This window comes from Oryza glaberrima, chromosome 6, assembly GCF_000147395.1.
Source record: "Oryza glaberrima chromosome 6, OglaRS2, whole genome shotgun sequence".
Taxonomy (NCBI): Eukaryota; Viridiplantae; Streptophyta; class Magnoliopsida; order Poales; family Poaceae; genus Oryza; species Oryza glaberrima.
In genome coordinates this window covers 28,257,778-28,273,394 of record NC_068331.1, presented here as the reverse complement: position 1 = coordinate 28,273,394, position 15,617 = coordinate 28,257,778, and the positions used below count along the sequence as shown (strand labels likewise).

General features: G+C 42.8%; 5 protein-coding genes across 7 annotated transcripts; 1 reads left to right on the top strand and 4 right to left on the bottom strand.

Annotated features, from left to right (window-relative positions):
* The first annotated feature begins 1,532 nt into the window (after nucleotides 1-1,532).
* Nucleotides 1,533-4,650, top strand: LOC127776100 (WAT1-related protein At3g45870-like). 2 transcript variants are annotated; one of them, XM_052302434.1, is made up of 7 exons: nucleotides 1,533-2,006; nucleotides 2,079-2,195; nucleotides 2,290-2,596; nucleotides 2,717-2,872; nucleotides 2,995-3,146; nucleotides 3,552-4,048; nucleotides 4,302-4,650. In XM_052302434.1, exons 1-6 carry the CDS (start codon nucleotides 1,672-1,674, stop codon nucleotides 3,724-3,726), a joined length of 1,242 nt encoding a protein of 413 aa, XP_052158394.1. In that variant the 5' UTR covers nucleotides 1,533-1,671; the 3' UTR covers nucleotides 3,727-4,048; nucleotides 4,302-4,650. The 2 variants fall into 2 exon arrangements, with proteins under 2 accessions (XP_052158394.1, XP_052158393.1); XM_052302433.1 differs by having other exon boundaries at nucleotides 4,299-4,650.
* A 1,183-nt stretch (nucleotides 4,651-5,833) lies between these two features.
* Nucleotides 5,834-6,634, bottom strand: LOC127776108 (protein METHYLENE BLUE SENSITIVITY 1-like). Its single transcript, XM_052302443.1, has one exon. It carries the CDS (start codon nucleotides 6,513-6,515, stop codon nucleotides 6,174-6,176), a length of 342 nt encoding a protein of 113 aa, XP_052158403.1. The 5' UTR covers nucleotides 6,516-6,634; the 3' UTR covers nucleotides 5,834-6,173.
* Nucleotides 6,635-7,231: 597 nt separating this feature from the next.
* LOC127776105 (peptidyl-prolyl cis-trans isomerase CYP20-1-like) lies at nucleotides 7,232-9,621 on the bottom strand. 2 transcript variants are annotated; one of them, XM_052302438.1, is made up of 7 exons: nucleotides 9,378-9,621; nucleotides 9,063-9,141; nucleotides 8,619-8,666; nucleotides 8,503-8,526; nucleotides 7,855-8,037; nucleotides 7,671-7,746; nucleotides 7,232-7,571 (listed from the first exon to the last, which is right to left on the bottom strand). In XM_052302438.1, the coding sequence occupies exons 1-7, from the start codon at nucleotides 9,504-9,506 to the stop codon at nucleotides 7,433-7,435; spliced, it is 678 nt and encodes a 225-aa protein (XP_052158398.1). In that variant the 5' UTR covers nucleotides 9,507-9,621; the 3' UTR covers nucleotides 7,232-7,432. The 2 variants fall into 2 exon arrangements, with proteins under 2 accessions (XP_052158398.1, XP_052158400.1); XM_052302440.1 differs by having other exon boundaries at nucleotides 9,393-9,620.
* A 650-nt stretch (nucleotides 9,622-10,271) lies between these two features.
* On the bottom strand, nucleotides 10,272-12,467 carry LOC127776106 (peptidyl-prolyl cis-trans isomerase CYP20-1-like). The gene is made up of 7 exons (XM_052302441.1): nucleotides 12,305-12,467; nucleotides 12,024-12,102; nucleotides 11,781-11,828; nucleotides 11,664-11,687; nucleotides 10,979-11,161; nucleotides 10,789-10,864; nucleotides 10,272-10,657 (listed from the first exon to the last, which is right to left on the bottom strand). Exons 1-7 carry the CDS (start codon nucleotides 12,383-12,385, stop codon nucleotides 10,522-10,524), a joined length of 627 nt encoding a protein of 208 aa, XP_052158401.1. The 5' UTR covers nucleotides 12,386-12,467; the 3' UTR covers nucleotides 10,272-10,521.
* A 687-nt stretch (nucleotides 12,468-13,154) lies between these two features.
* LOC127776107 (protein RER1A-like) lies at nucleotides 13,155-15,531 on the bottom strand. The gene is made up of 3 exons (XM_052302442.1): nucleotides 14,994-15,531; nucleotides 14,036-14,216; nucleotides 13,155-13,478 (listed from the first exon to the last, which is right to left on the bottom strand). The coding sequence occupies exons 1-3, from the start codon at nucleotides 15,344-15,346 to the stop codon at nucleotides 13,431-13,433; spliced, it is 582 nt and encodes a 193-aa protein (XP_052158402.1). The 5' UTR covers nucleotides 15,347-15,531; the 3' UTR covers nucleotides 13,155-13,430.
* Between the last annotated feature and the right edge of the window lie 86 nt (nucleotides 15,532-15,617).

Sequence of the window (15,617 nt, the reverse complement as noted above, 5' to 3'; positions counted from 1 at the left end):
CTGATGAAATCCAAATAAATTTTTATCAAAAATTGAAAATTCAGTTTGATCTTTTTAACTTTATTGAAAAACAGAGTGGTTTACCCAATCAAAAAGAACATATTTTATATAATGTAGGGTAATTTTACCATGTTTGGGAAGGTATCAAATGTTTCAGTGTAAAATTTAATACTATCTTAATGTATAAAAAAAATTAATGTAAAATTTAACCTGCTGTCCTCTCACCCGCCCGCCGCCAAGTTACGATCTGTGTTGATTTGGGTGTCTTTTTTCTTTTTTTTTTTTGAAATGAAAGAAGAAGGGCCACCACCACCAGGGAAGTTGTGTTCTGGATAAGAAGGAAATGTTCAACTATCTCACTCACATGTTCCTCCATGGCAATAACTGTGAATGAAAATGATCAAAAAAAATATTAAAAATGTTTATGCAATCGTTTTTTCTCTCTTGGAAACGGAATCAGAGACCCGAAAAACAAAAATGATACCGGTACAACTCGAACATAAAAAAATAAATCACAAACGAAACTACCATAGAGTCTGAGAACACCTTTCGTTAATGAGTTATAATCATGTGTTACATCGTTTCTTTTTTGAAATAATGGATAAAATCCGATATCTATAAGTATTTTAGGTTACTCATATGGTTTTATAATTAGCCTATGCCAATTACTTTCTTTGACTCAAAAGATAAGGAGATTTGAAACGAATATGACACTTTTTAGTCTAAAAAAACTAGAAAGTGTTCCATTCATCTAAAATATTTTATATTTTGGGACGAAGAGAGCATATGGTAGTCTCTTTACTTACTGAAAAAAGCAGTGAATTGCCAGGGGAGTACTGTAGATACGATAAGCAGTGGCGCACCCACCCTGTGTATGGTGAGATTTTTCTTTTCCTCAATCGAGAATCTTACAAAATCTGGTCGAGAAAAAACCAGTCACGATATGTCGATATCCAGGTGACAACCTTCTCCTGAAAAATGACATATTGATACTTACGGCCTCATAATTTGCAAACGAAAAATAATTTATAAATAAAACTTTTATATACGTGTTGTTAGCAATCTGAAAGTAAAGGGTGAAAAATAAACTTCGATGAAAAACCCATAAAATTAACTCTAAATTTAAGATTAAAATTTCAAACTTAAACTAATAAAAATTTTCTAAAAAAATAGCTAATAAACATAAGTATAAGAAAAAAAAAATAAGACCATTACTCCAGCCATATGATTAGTGCTCCGTATTACTTAGAATCAAGCCGTACACAAGATTAATACATAATCCCTCTATCCTAATATAAAAATATCTCAGTATAGATGTAGACATATTGATATAACGTATTCTATAACTATGAATTACATAGTGGGAGTACAAGCAACGCTGATGACTTTTCTCCCGGTTTCATATTTTCTTTTAGAAAAAAAAAAGAAAAAAATGCATGACTTCTTCCCGGCCTTTTAGCGTGCGTGGCGCTCAACACATTTTCTACTAATATATAACTTGCCACGCAAGCGAAAACTCAGACGCATCAATCAACAAAATAAATAAATAAACAAACGGATCAAAAGCAGCAGCAGTAGTCAGTAGACGCCTTCCAAGACAAGCTCAAGCAAAAGCAGGAGACACCAACCGGCGGCGAGGAGGCAGGAATCGCGGCGGCGGGGTCGCCGGAGATGGGGAGGGAACGGGGTGGCGGCGAGGGGATGACGATGCTGCAGCGGTGGTCGTCGTCGGTGTGGAGCGTGAGCGGGAGCGGGCGGCTGCTGTGGGCGGACAAGGCGTGGCGCGCGCACGCCGCCATGGCGTTCACCCAGCTCGCCTACGGCGGCTACCACGTCCTCACCAAGTCCGTCCTCAACGTCGGCATGAACCAGATCGTCTTCTGCGTCTACCGCGACCTCGTCGCCCTCGCCCTCCTCGCCCCCGCCGCCTTCTTCCGCGAGCGCCGCACCCGCCGCCCCCTCACCCCTCACCTCCTCGCCTCCTTCGCTCTCCTCGGCTTCACCGGGTATTCATCGATTCCTCCTCTTCTTCTTCTTCTCCTTCTGATCATCTTATCGATCGATCTCTTCTTCTCCAGGATCTTCGGGAACCAGCTCCTGTTCCTGCTGGGCCTCAGCTTCACCAACGCCTCCTACGCCGCAGCCTTCCAGCCAGCCATACCGGTGTTCACATTCCTCCTAGCCGCAATCGTCGGGTAAAATTGGTTCATGATTTGGAAAATTATCTACTCCTGATGTTGCATTGGCTTCAAATTTCAACTGAATTGAGTGAAATTACGCGTGTTGCAGTGTTGAGGTGATCAATATCTTCACCAAGGACGGCATCGTCAAGGTTCTTGGCACGGCTGTGTGCGTCTCCGGAGCCGTGCTGATGGTGTTCTATAGAGGTCCATCCTTGATTGGCATGGGAGGAGGAGGAGGAGGAGGCTCCAATGGTGTGGGTGAGAATGTCCTGGCCGGCACATGGAGCAGCAATTCTTACACGCCTCAATGGTTGACATCGGCCATGCTCCAATACGGTCTAGAAACATGGAATCTTGGTGTCATCTGCCTCATTGGGAACTGCTTCCTGATGGGCGCTTATCTGGTCATACAGGTGATGCAAACTTTGGAACATCTTATCCTTGGTGAAGATTAATATCTATATGTTGATAAAATGTCTTTGTTTTTGTTGGAAAAAGAATGTCTATTGACAGGGTTGCTTTCTTATGTGCAGGCTCCAGTGCTGATAAAATATCCCGCGAGCTTATCCTTAACAGCTTACTCTTATTCATTTGCCACTGTATTCATGGTGCTGACAGGGGTAGTTACAACCAATGGGCTCCATGAATGGGCATTGACAACGACCGAGATCATTGCTATTCTATATGCTGTAAGCATGTTTATATTCCCTTGGGCTTATATTACATAGACTTGTGTATGACCAATGCAATGCTAATGTTTATGATCCTCCTCTAGCATGTTCTAACTGAATTTATTGGTTTGCTTCACCAGGGAATTGTTGCATCTTGCTTGAATTACGCAATCATGACTTGGTCAAACAAAATCCTTGGTCCTTCTCTGGTTGCCCTCTACAATCCACTCCAACCAGCATGTTCTACCATCCTGTCAACTATATTTCTTGGTACCCCAATATATCTTGGAAGGTATAACGGAAAATTCTGGCATGTAATATTGTGAAATGTGTTCTTTGAACTTTGCCATTTGACGGTTTCTGAAATTTGGGATTCATTCAACTGTAGTCGCTCTGCATTGCGTTCATTAGTTGCTTCTGATACTCGTTCCAGACAATAGTCGCTCTTCATTGTGTTTATTAATTGTTTCTGATACTCTCCAGACAAATAATCTTCATATTGGTGTTAATACCGGTGAAAATATGATAAAAACTGTTTTTTTTACAGATAACATTGCCAATATCGCTTTGTTCATTTCACTCCCATACTATTTTAGAAAAACTCCTTTTTGGTCCTCTAAACTATAGAATTTCAAGAAACTTCAAAGTATACATAATGTCATAATCACGTGTTGTATGTTTCCATTCTACTTTTCAGCATTATTGGAGGAGTCTTTATCATTGCTGGTCTATACCTTGTTACCTGGGCCCGTTACAATGAGGCGCAAAGGGTACTGGCAATTGGATATTTAGACCCTCTTCTTGTGGAGGATGAGGATCCACCAACTCCCAAGACACAGGAAAGTTCTTTCAGTGGCTCCATTGATCCTTAAATGAGCTGTCCTGAACAGTAGCTGCAGAATTACTTCACGTATAAATACAGTTCTCGCCTATACTCCTACGTCAAGATTTCCATCACTTTTAGAATTTGTAGTTGGTTTATGTTCCATCTCCATCATCAGGAAGATCAGAATACTGAGCTCTATGCTGAAAATAAGTTTGAACAATAGCCATTGTTTTGAGCTCATATCAAGGAGCCATTTTTTCATCAATGGAGGTGCCATTGGCTAACAATGGTCAGTGATCCTCCAGCTTCAACAGTTGTTTTTACAGCCCACTGGTGGTCACCAGTAGGAACAGCTTCAGTGATTAAAGGTAGACCTTAAACAGCTTGTTACTTACTGATTCTACTTATCGCATAATAGATCGTATGTATATTGTTACCATCTGATGTTCCATTTGTAATATTGAAAAGTTATGCACCTAAAGCTACCCAAAGATTTAATTCATATTTGTACCACACTTAATTAACAAAAGAACTGGAAACGTGTTTTTTTTTGTTATTTTGGTGCAGAGATTTTTCCAAAATGACTGATCTTAGGCTTGGTTTTGTGTTTCTCTTCAGCAGGTTGTTCTCTAGGCCTGGGAACTCAATCTGAAACAGAGTTGAGTTATTGATTACTTGCGGCAAGACAGCTGTTCTTCTCTGATGATGGGATCCAATGTATTCTTTGCTTTGTTCAAGTTTATGTCTTGAGAGCACAATAGTTTCTGTCCAAGGAAAAGAGAGAATTCCAGGATTGTGCTTTCGTTGTGTCTGTCTAGTAATGATTCCGTTGCTTCATTTGTTTTATATATGTGATGTAAATTGTCAATACACACTGTTACTTTTTTGTATTACCTAGTGTAAAGTATATAAAGGAAAACACTGTATGCAAAATCCTTACTGTCTAGTGCATATTCTTGTTCTGCAACAACCTGGTCTCACGGCGTAGTTTATATAAAACACTGTGATTGCACAATGAATTTCTGGCATCTCGATTTCAGTAAACTATACTGTTCAAAACCTTCAAGGGATGCAGCACTACATCATATCATCTGGTTCTGATCAAATCCAAATAATCTGGACAAAATTTACCAGAGTTTCATGATTTTCATCTAATGCCAAATTGCCAGAGCAGAAGTTCGAGTGGTCAAAATTTTCCACATAAAAACTTCATCAGAGCTTCATGACTTTCATCTAAGGACTGCCTGATTCCATGTCATACAAAGAAAAGTGAAAGGCCTCTCCCATGCTTGAAGCACCATAATATGCCTCCCCCATGCTTCAAGCACCATAATATCACATCATTGCAATGCCTCCCCAGTGGGCACTGCATAACTAAAGTCCATGAGCTTTAGAAAGGCATCTCACTGCTATAAATTAGTGCAAAACATCAGTTTATGGTGTTAAGCCTCAATGGTAGTTTAGTTTAGGTACCAATCAAATAGACAAAACTTGTTTTTTTTGACAAGTTAGAAGCCTGGAATGCCTTGTATCTGCACACCGCTGCATTGGTAAATCCATGCTCAGATGACTAAATGACAACCACAATGAACTACCTACGAATAGTGGAAATCACATGAAACAAATGATGCAACTTCTCACTGTGAAGGGCTTGGCATAGAGCCATCTGCATGTTTAACAGATCATATCGGAGATTAAGGAGTTCACTAGTCCTAACATTAGGAAAACTGTGAAATTTGACAGAGAAAACTGAACCGTGTGAGGTGTGCATCTAAAATTCAGAACTGAAAGAAGTGTTCTTTTAAACACTGAACCACGATTTCATCAACCCGCAACTAACTCCCTTATACAGGGCAACAGGCCCATTTTTCCTCAGTTCCATGTTGCAATTACCTCTAATTGTGAAGAGGCAGTTGTTTTTCAGGCGCATAACTATGAAATAAAAAACATATGTTTTCTAAACAGGTAGAATCTCCTAATTACTGTGCTTCCAATGCTAAAAGCAGATCAGTCATGGGTTCAGCGCAGAATAACATGCCCCACATGATACCTATGATCACCAAGTTAAAAAAGATGCCGCTTGACACCGCAAAGATAATAATCAGCTAATCACAATTGCAAATTTCCAATTCATCCTTGCTAAGAAACGGAAGTGAGTGAGCAAACGGATTTAGCCATCACCTTTTTCTTTACTCAGATTTAGCAATTGTTTGAGCAGTGACAGGCATAAACATTATCATCCATTGACACCATTGACAGCATCATAGAGTAGTGACACATAAACTAAACATCATAGCTAAAACATGCCGACGAAGACGCGACGGAACACGGTCACATATGTATATGTGCGCGAATCAACGCATCTATCACACGGCACATCATGACACAGTAGTAATAATTCAAAACAGCAAGCAGCAGCAAGTAAGCACACCGGAGCGAGCGGCGGCGGGCGGTAGTAGTAGCAGATTCGGGTGATGATGGATTCGATTGCGGTTACTTCTTGAGGCTGCCGCGGACGCCGGGCTTGGGCTTGGAGGAGGAGGCGGCGGCCTCACCGGCGCCGGCGGCGCCGGCGCCGCCGCCGTGGAGGTTGTTGAGCTTGTCGGGCTCGAAGGGGAGCTTAGGGTGGCGCGCCTCGTGGTGGATCTGCATGGACTTGATGTCGGGGGCGGTGGTCTTGCAGAGGGGGCACTCGAGCTTGGCGTGGCCGCCCTTGTCCTGCCCCAGCCGGTCCTTCTGCCCGGCCTTCCCGCCGCCCCTGTTCGTCGTCGCCGCGTCGATCTTCGCCGCGATCTCCTTCGCCGTGTGCTTCTTCGGCTTCGCCTTCCCCGTCATCTCCGCGCGCCCCCGCCGCCGCCGCCGCGGTTGCCCCCTCCTGTCTCTCTCCGCTCTCGCCGCCGCCGCCGCCGATTCTCGCTAACCCTATTTGTGTTTGATGGGTCGGGAGGCTGACTGACTCGGCCGCCAATTATTAGGCTCGTTGGAGCAGCACACGGCTTTCCTCCAGCTGCTATCCACCGTCCGATCTGAGATTCGCGGCCCAGATGCGTCTCTGGCACGGATTCCCCCCGGATGCGGTGCTATCCACCGTCCGATCTGAGATTCGCGGTCCAGATGCGTGTCTGACACGGCTTTCCCCTGGATGCTGTGCTATCCACCGCCCGATCGGAGATTCGCGGTCTAGATGCGGTCTGTGGGTGTGTCTGGCTCTAACTCCCAGGACTCTCTCCTTGTCCTCTTTTGGCACACGGAATCACGCTGTTTTGAGGATTACTCCAGTTTGCATCGGCCTTAATTCTCTCTCTAATTACCTCGGTTTCATGTGTCAGTGAGAATCTATGAAACATACAGATTTTATTTATCTACCCGAGGTGGTTGGTTTGTGTAAATTAATCCACTCAAATCTAATCGATCGTGATCTAGGTTTTTTTTTTTAGTCTGTTGCAGTTCAATGAATCTAGAATATCTTCGTCTGAACTAGACGCAGATCAAGCGCTCAACAGTAAGCAAGTCACTTCAAAGTATAATTCGACTTAGAACAAGAAGACGACTTAAGTAAAGTTTCGACCTTTTTATGCTAGTTCACTCCAAATCGCCCACAACTAAGAGGCGATATAAGCACGCTGTTATAGTCTAACAGAAATTTACTCCAACCAGATTCGGGGTAGAAGCATAGCAAAACAGAGCAGCTAATAACAGTTCTACAACGAGCAGCAGTAGCAGTAGCTTCAGTGAAACATCATTTCAGCTCATTACATCGGCAGTTCGCCGCTGTCCGCGATGACAACTTTGCTCTTCGGTGACCCACTCTGCTGGCCCTCAGCTTCTATCTTGTAAACCACATCCATTCCAGACAGCACCTTACCGAACACGACGTGCTTCCCGTCCAACCTAATCAAATAAATAGTTTCAACAGATTGAAGTGTCTTCAGTACAAATTAGAAATAGTGCTGCTCTGATTACAAAGGCTAGTGAGGAAACGACGATTACCAGCTGGTGGTTACAGTGGTGATGAAAAACTGGGACCCGTTTGTGTCTCTCCCAGCATTGGCCATGGACAGGAGGCCTGCATAAACATGAGATCAAATCAAACAAGGATGATTTGATGGTCTACCACACAAATAATGCGTCTATAGTGTAGTAAAAAAATGGTTCAGGAAATAACGAAAATTACCTGGTCCGGTGTGCTTGATCTTGAAGTTTTCATCGGCGAACTTCGTCCCATAGATAGATTCACCACCCCTTCCATCACCAAGTGTGAAGTCACCTCCTTGGATCATAAAGCTGGGTATAATTCTGTGGAATGCACTTCCCTTGAAGTGGAGTGCTTTGCCACTCTTTCCAGTTCCTTTCTCTCCTGTATAACAACAAAGTTGAAAGCGCTACATCAAACCCAAACTTAGATTACGTATAATAACCACAAGTAGGCATCAGGGAATGCTACCACACAGATTGTAGTGCTATTCGCTGTCCAGAATGGGATCTCTCTCATTATATGAAGTAAATACTTTATGGGTTTTCATAATATTCTACACTTGCGTATGAATAATGACAACAGCTGAGCTGATGTATTTTTGCATCAATTTTTAACTAGTCAACTGTAACAGTATATTTGATTGGCCAAACTTGATAATGACACAAAAGTTGTGCATTCAAAAATAATTTCAGGTTAAAGTGGCAAAGAAATTGTTATTCAATGCTGGAAATTCTACATGCTGCCACTACCAAGCTTGCCATGGGATTAACCATCTGGAAACTCTAGCAGAAGATGAATGAACACATCTAATGTAATAAAAACAGTATAAATCATTGGGGAGCATACCTGTGCAAAGTGCTCGGAAGTTCTCTGTAGGAAAAAAAAAGATATAGTGAATCATTCGCATTTGTGATATGACAATGAATTTCCTGTTACCTAACTAAATGATAAGCAAATGGTACCTGCCGTTTTAGGAACAGTCTTCCCGAAAAGTCCCATGACAACCCGTCCTATGGCAATACAAGAAAAAATAATAAATGTCAGTAAGGCAATCATTAACAGGAAAGACATCATAAATAGTACATACACAAATATCACATCAACATTTCTCCTTAAACATAAACAACAATAGAAGAAGCTAAATTCTCATCATAATAGAGTTAGCTTCAGGTCAATCTCAAATGCTGATAACTCTAACTGTAATAATCACTGCATATGACATCAGCCCATCACAAGTCACTTATACACAACGGTGGGACACAATTAATGCAAATTAAATTGTTACTGCTCCGTATTTGCTAATGCTAGACACATCAAACTATGCATATCTTTTCTTCTTTCTGCCTGAAGATTTATATATTATGCTGATATGGTAGTAGAGCTAAACATAGGGGGCCAACACAAACCTGCGGGCTTGCCATCAATCTCGACGTCGAAGTAGACCTTGTGGGTGACCTCAGTCAAATCCGCCTTCGATTTCTTCGCCTAAACAGCAACAAAAAAAAAAAAAGGTGAGTACGCATAGATGCACATAGAGGCACCACTCAAAATTCTAACAAATCAGCACACCAGGGCCAATTGGATCCACAGATCAAACAGATCAAGAAATCAGCGCACGAGCACAAACAATCGAATCAGATCGGAGAGCACACGCATCACATCACACGCAGATACGGGGAAGCAGGAGGAGGAGCGAGGCGTGGTGGAGAGTGGAGACGGACGAGGTGGATGAGCACCTGGGCGAGCGCCAGGGTGGCGGCGACGAGCACGATCCAGAGGCAGACCGAGGCCGGGCGCGACATGGGCGGCCTCCTCGCCGCCGGGATCCTCCTCCAACCGCTCCCCGCCATCTCGGATCTCCTCCGCCTCTCTCTCGCTCGCCGCCGGGCAGGGATGAAGGATCGAGGATGGGATGGATGGATAGATCTGTTGCTCCGCACTGCGGTCTCCGCACTCTGCCCAAGAGTCCACGAAGAAATAGTAGCCAAGAGGGTGAAAGCGATGCGCTGCCTGACAGGTGGGCCCTACATGTCAGTGTCGGGTTCTGTCTCAAGCAAAGATCTTCGTGTTTAACTCCACATTAATCACACTCATTGAGGTGCTTTTTTTTTTTTTTGTAACTTTCGATTGCGGGTTGTTTTGTGTAAATGAGGGAGTGGTGATGCAGATAAATCGATCAAGAGTGCATCAAAATTTTAGATTCTATCGAGTTGTTCTTTTCAACTTAGGCTTAGTTTGAAAGTTAGTTTGGGTGTTATTTACTGTGAGCATAGTTTAGCTTTCTAAACTGTTAAAGGTTTATTTTTTTCCAAATATTTTTTGTTTAGAAGTTTATTTAAAAAACAAATAAGTTTTAAATAATTAATACTTAATTAGTCTAGTCTTATTTTACGTGCCATTAAAAATCCAAACTTCACAATCAAACTAAACCTTATTCTAATTATAGAAACGGATTATTTGCTCAACGCTTTAAATTTTTTTTATAAAAAGAATTTTCTTGTACAAGGCTTAAAAATGCGTGTTTTAAACTATTTATTAAGTTTATTTTTATAAATTATTTAATTTATAGTCATAATCAAATTGATAATTCATGGAATAATCCGCTCAATAATCTAAATCAAAGAGGAATATGACATTGTGTTCGCATGTATATAAGCTTGCATTGCATATCCAATCTGAATTGCCATGGGAAAATATTGAGAGAACACTCTCATTTTACAACAATTACACAAAGCAGGTCACATTATAATCAGCAGAAACAGGCTCCAAACAATGCATGGCACTAATTACGTGCACACATACTCCAATGGTAGGAATTCACGGTAAATAAGTACAGCTCGTTATTAAGCTTCTGTTAATGGAAGATCACTTCAGTTCGCCGCTGTCTGATATGAGGACTTTGGACCGTGGAGTACCACTCTGACTGCCTTCAGCTTCAATCTTGTAGACGACGTCCATTCCAGAAAGCACCTTGCCAAACACAACATGCTTCCCATCCAACCTGCAGTAGCAAACAACACAAAAAGAGTAGGTCATGATCAAAATTACAATTTGATCGGAAGATTTCTAGCAAACAAAAAGAAAAATTGCACGAAAACTAATTCTCAGCTCTCAGGAGCTGATGAAGTTTACCGGGTTAGCTTTACGGTGGTGATGAAGAACTGGGATCCGTTTGTATCTTTCGCATAGTTGGCCATGGACAGCAACCCTGAACCAATGACCAGCCAGCAAATCAAACATGAGGACTTGCTGCTCAAAAGAATGAAATTTCTGTGCAGTAATATAGTAGTATACAACTGGGATATCAAGAAAAGCAGTTCACCTGGTGCAGAGTGGTTGATCTTGAAGTTCTCATCAGGGAACATTCCACCATAGATCGAATCACAGCCGGTTCCATTGCCGCTCACGGTGTCGCCTCCTTGGATCATGAAGCCTGGGATGATCCTGTGGAATGGCGTTCCTTTGTAGGAGAGAGGTTTGCCACTCTTGCCAAGTCCTTTCTCACCTGTATAAATGTGAAGTTGAGATTGCTACATGAAACTATAGTAGCCAAGAGATGCACTTGATAGTGCAGTGGCAAGGGGTGTGTGGTTTCAATCCTGATATCCCGTGTTCAATCGCCAACACGCTTGCAATTTTTTCTTTAAAAAAAAATGTTTGGAGGGACATCTCTCTCTCCAAATCTCGTGAACTATAGTAGCCAAATCAACTGGAGTACATGACTTGGGGCATGCTCAGTAAGTACCAACAGGCCCCAGAGTGATAAAGGAAATAACTTATGTAACACCGAATATGCCAATAAGTATTAACCCTATAGTATAACATAAAAAGGATGCGAGCAATATGCCTTTTCATTTGACACTTTTAGAGAAGAAAACTAAAAGGACATATAGCCTTTCACGTTTGGGAATTGGGATAGCTGACCAAATTGTATAATTTCAAATAATTTGTATGAAATCGGTAGCATTACATTGAAGAAATGTAGTATGACGGTTGGGAAGAAATACCTGTGCAAATTGCTCGGAAGTTCTCTGCAAAGAGCAGATGCAGAGACCATTACCAATTTGTGTCTCAGACAAAAACAATTAAGTTGAAAACAATAAGTAATTAGGTTGATGTTATACCTGCTGTTTTAGGAACAGTGTTTCCAAAAAGCCCCATGACAATCCGACCTATAACAACCAAGTAGAAACAATTTAAACGTCAATGAGCATATCATCAATCAAACACGCATTATTTTAGATAATGGAAGATTTCATTAAACAATGAACAATCTTCAACATACATAAATGACATTATTACCAGAGAAGCAGGCAATAACAAAATTTTGGTGAACTCAAGAAATCAGGGAGTCAGGATGCACAAACCTGCCGGCTTGCCATTGATTGTGATGTCGAAGAAGACCTTGGTGGTGACCTTGGTCAATTCGGCTTCTGATTCTACCGCCTGAAAAGAGAAAACAGAGAGAGCAAAAGTTCTAAAACAAATAGAAAATCGAACACATTGGAGAAGAGTGACGTACGAGTAATCAGATCAGATCAGGGAGAGTGGCAAACTAATGATAGCGCGGCAACTAAGAATTGAAGGGGAAAAATCCGGGCAATGTGAATGATATAAACAGAATGAGCAAGCATCATCAATCGAGTACCTGAGCGAGAGAGAGGGTGGCGGCGACGAGCGCGAGCCACAGGCAGAGCGACACGTGGCGCGACGTCTCCCTCGCCGCCATCTCGGATCTCCTCCCGATTCCTCCTCCTCCTCGTCGACGGCGAGCCTGAGAATTTCCGCGCTAATGCATGCAGCCTCCGCAGCGCAGCAACCTCCTAATAAATAAAAAAGAGTAGAGATCATGCGCTGGCTGACAGGTGGGGCCGGAGCGAACGGTCGGCCCCGCCTGCCAGCCAGCGGGTTGGTTACCATATTTGCAGTTAGTTACAAACTGCCTGGTAGGCTGACAGTTTTGACTTAGCACAGGCTAAAACAGCTTGGGATTTTACGATGGGCATCAGAGGTTGTAAATCACCTGGCCACCAATCATTAGTGCAGTTAAGATATTACTCCCTTCTTTTTAAATTGATTATCATATAATAAAAACTAAAATTAATTTTTCAAATTGATCGCATGTATAAGGATTTTATTAGAGCACAATTAATACATCATGTAAGAATGTGTGCATGCTAAAGGCAGGGTGTAATTGTGCATTGTGTTTTAACCAACTCATGCATTAGGAGAGAATGTGTGCATATTATACATGACGTCTTGATCGATTCGATGTGATTTAAATTATCCTTGTTCTTGGTGCACAAACATTATAGCAGACATTATTGGATGCTCAATGTAGGATGAAGGGAGTAACAATTACCGAATGGCTCATGCGCATACACAAAACAGACAACCTTCATAGGACTCTAAATAGAATAACAAATGTGTTACTAACATGCGAGTAATTAAGGGCCCCGTCTGGAAACGAGCATGTTGAATTCCAGTACAAATCCATGTCAAGCCCCAATAGTTTTGATTTGCATTGCACCTGACTCAATAGGTTCATTACTCGTCCACACAAGAGCCGCACAGCACAAGAACTATAAATGAACGAGTCATTGCACAGAAGAATCTGATATACAACACAAATGGCCATCAACCGATGCAAAGTCTCTTTAAGCTCCTTTCGACTAGCGAAAGGAGGTGTACATCCACTGTCAGTAGCTGGTACCAAAAAACCACCATGCCAGCATGTTGCCTCAAGAGCAACACAGGGATCTGCAATCCAGGTCTCAGTCTTTAGACGTACTGGCTCCCGGGCCTTTCTTTCCACCATATTTCTGCATTGGAATTAATGTAGTTCAGTAAGCTAATATATTGTACATTTAAAAAATTGTATAGTGCAACTCCTTCAGGAAAAAGGAAAATGTGTAGCGCAACAAGTCAGTGATCTAAATTGGTTAGCGATGTCTTCTCATGGTGACACACCTACTGTCATCATCTTACATGTGCTTGGCTATGATACTACCTCTGATCACTAATATTTGACACCGATATTGATGAACAGAGGGGAGTATATCACACTATGAGAAAACATATCAAGACAAGGCCAGTAGCTCCTACTCATAACATATGATTTACTCTTGAATCTTAGTGCAGTAAGTACAAACTTAATCAGAAGGTACTAGGGATGTAACTCTGACAAGCCCCCAATGCAATTGCAAATAAAGGGCCTTTCTAATTTTTACTGCCCCCAAGACAGCTATCATGACTAGGACCAAATACACAAAGTAATGGCCACTTGGAAGATTAACATATGGTGCAGTATGAACTACTGAACTTCCAAATGGCAGAAGAAAACACTATCAACTATGCATACATATCATAATGATCTCACCTGCTTTCCTATGCTGAATGGGACATACTTGTACTTTATCATATGCACAATTTGCCGCTTCATTGTCAGGACAAAAAGCACAACCCAATAGCAGAGAAGTATTGGCCAGAAGACAGGAACGTCGAATACAGAGAAGAATGTCATCAGAAAAGCAACACAAAAGGCTTTTGTGATGGCATACCTGAAAAAAAATAAATTAGTTAGCATAGCTGACATTTTGCATTTGCATCGCAAATAGGCCTTGCTAGACACGCCAACACAAGCACACAAAGAAACCAAACCCATTGGCAGTAGAACACGAAATAGGGAAGTGTTTAATTACAGTGGCATGATGTGCCCATGACAAACTAATGCAATTACTATTCCTGATCTTTTTAAGAAATAAACTTCGATGCTATAAAACAGCAAGTGCCTCTTGTTTTGTGAACAAGTGTCAATAAAGCAACGTGTAAAAGCAGCTCATGAACTAAGTTCCATAAAAAATTGTAAGCTTGACGAAGATGTTACGTAATATATTATCTGAACTTAAAAACAAACAGGTAAAAGTTACTGTACTAGTACATCACAAGCCAACAACTAAACAGGATAACAGCACGCAAAAAATGCAATAGCTCCACTAGAAAAATTCATCGCGGACTTTCCAGCTATGCACAACCTAAGCAATTACCATATCAAAATTATCTATAGCCCTATTAAGTAGTAACTCCCAATGGAATCTGCATAAGCCGTAGGTTAGCATTCATAGTGAAGCCTTTGCCTATCCATCTACTACCTCATCATCCGATTAATCAGTGGAGCACATGTGTTGGTCGGTGAATTGAATATTGATGATCCAAACCATCTCAGCTGGTTCGATCAAAACCTCACATTAAGAAATCACATTTGTACGGTCGCATCACCAACTACCTACACCAGTTTGCTGCCTAGGATCAGAAGCGAATCAGGAAAAATCGTATACCAGAACTTGAACTCGGGGAGGCGGCGGATGAAGGGCTTGAACTCGTCGGAGCCGCGGGTGGGGAGGGCCGGGCCGGCGTCGAGCGCCTCGAGCTCCGGGTCGACCATGGGGGAGAGGAACCCGATGAGGAGGTTGAGGAGGTAGATGCCGAGGCCGTAGGTGACGACGTAGAACCCCTGCACGTAGTAGACCCGCAGCGCGTACACCGCCGCGGCCACGAGCGTGCCGGCCCACCGCCCCGCCGTGTGCGGCGCCGCCCGATCCAGGTAGTGCTGGAACGCCCGCGACGCCTCCGCGCGCCACCGCTCCACCGACCCGGAGGCGGACCCGCCGCCGACGGGGGAGGGCTCCATGGTCGCCGCCGCGCTCTGGTGTTGGGGGATTCCGAGGCGAGGCGAGGCGAGTCGGTGGGGCTAGGTTTCGTGGCGTTGCCCTGGGCGATGGGAGCGCTGCGCGTGGTTTGGGTTTGGTCAAAGCGAAAGCGGAGAGGAGGAGGAGGAGGAGGAGGAGAGGACTAGACGAGACGAGGACGCTTCACATTCTGTAAAAGCAAAAGGGGCTCTGAGTCTGACGCGAGGTCAGGAGGCCACACGCATCCAGCCTCACGCCCTCACGCGTCTTTCT

Bases quoted from the DNA above. Each gene is read 5' to 3' on its own strand.
- LOC127776105 (XM_052302438.1), bottom strand. From the start codon at position 9,506: ATGGCGGGGAGCGGTTGGAGGAGGATCCCGGCGGCGAGGAGGCCGCCC. The intron at 8,667-9,062 runs GTTTGTGTTGGC...GTATTGCCATAG, and splicing joins GATTGATGGCAAGCCCGCAG to GACGGGTTGTCATGGGACTT. The intron at 7,572-7,670 runs GTAATCGTCGTT...TTATTTGATTAG, and splicing joins ACCACTGTAACCACCAGCTG to GTTGGACGGGAAGCACGTCG.
- LOC127776106 (XM_052302441.1), bottom strand. From the start codon at position 12,385: ATGGCGGCGAGGGAGACGTCGCGCCACGTGTCGCTCTGCCTGTGGCTC. The intron at 11,162-11,663 runs GTATTTCTTCCC...ACATTTATACAG, and splicing joins CTTCCGAGCAATTTGCACAG to GTGAGAAAGGACTTGGCAAG. The intron at 10,865-10,978 runs GTGAACTGCTTT...TCATTGGTTCAG, and splicing joins GATCAACCACTCTGCACCAG to GGTTGCTGTCCATGGCCAAC.
- LOC127776107 (XM_052302442.1), bottom strand. From the start codon at position 15,346: ATGGAGCCCTCCCCCGTCGGCGGCGGGTCCGCCTCCGGGTCGGTGGAG. The intron at 14,217-14,993 runs GTATACGATTTT...ATTTTTTTTCAG, and splicing joins CTCCCCGAGTTCAAGTTCTG to GTATGCCATCACAAAAGCCT. The intron at 13,479-14,035 runs GTGAGATCATTA...ATTCCAATGCAG, and splicing joins CATTCAGCATAGGAAAGCAG to AAATATGGTGGAAAGAAAGG.
- LOC127776100 (XM_052302434.1), top strand. From the start codon at position 1,672: ATGGGGAGGGAACGGGGTGGCGGCGAGGGGATGACGATGCTGCAGCGG. The intron at 2,873-2,994 runs GTAAGCATGTTT...TTGCTTCACCAG, and splicing joins TCATTGCTATTCTATATGCT to GGAATTGTTGCATCTTGCTT. The intron at 3,147-3,551 runs GTATAACGGAAA...TCTACTTTTCAG, and splicing joins ACCCCAATATATCTTGGAAG to CATTATTGGAGGAGTCTTTA.
- LOC127776108 (XM_052302443.1), bottom strand. From the start codon at position 6,515: ATGACGGGGAAGGCGAAGCCGAAGAAGCACACGGCGAAGGAGATCGCG.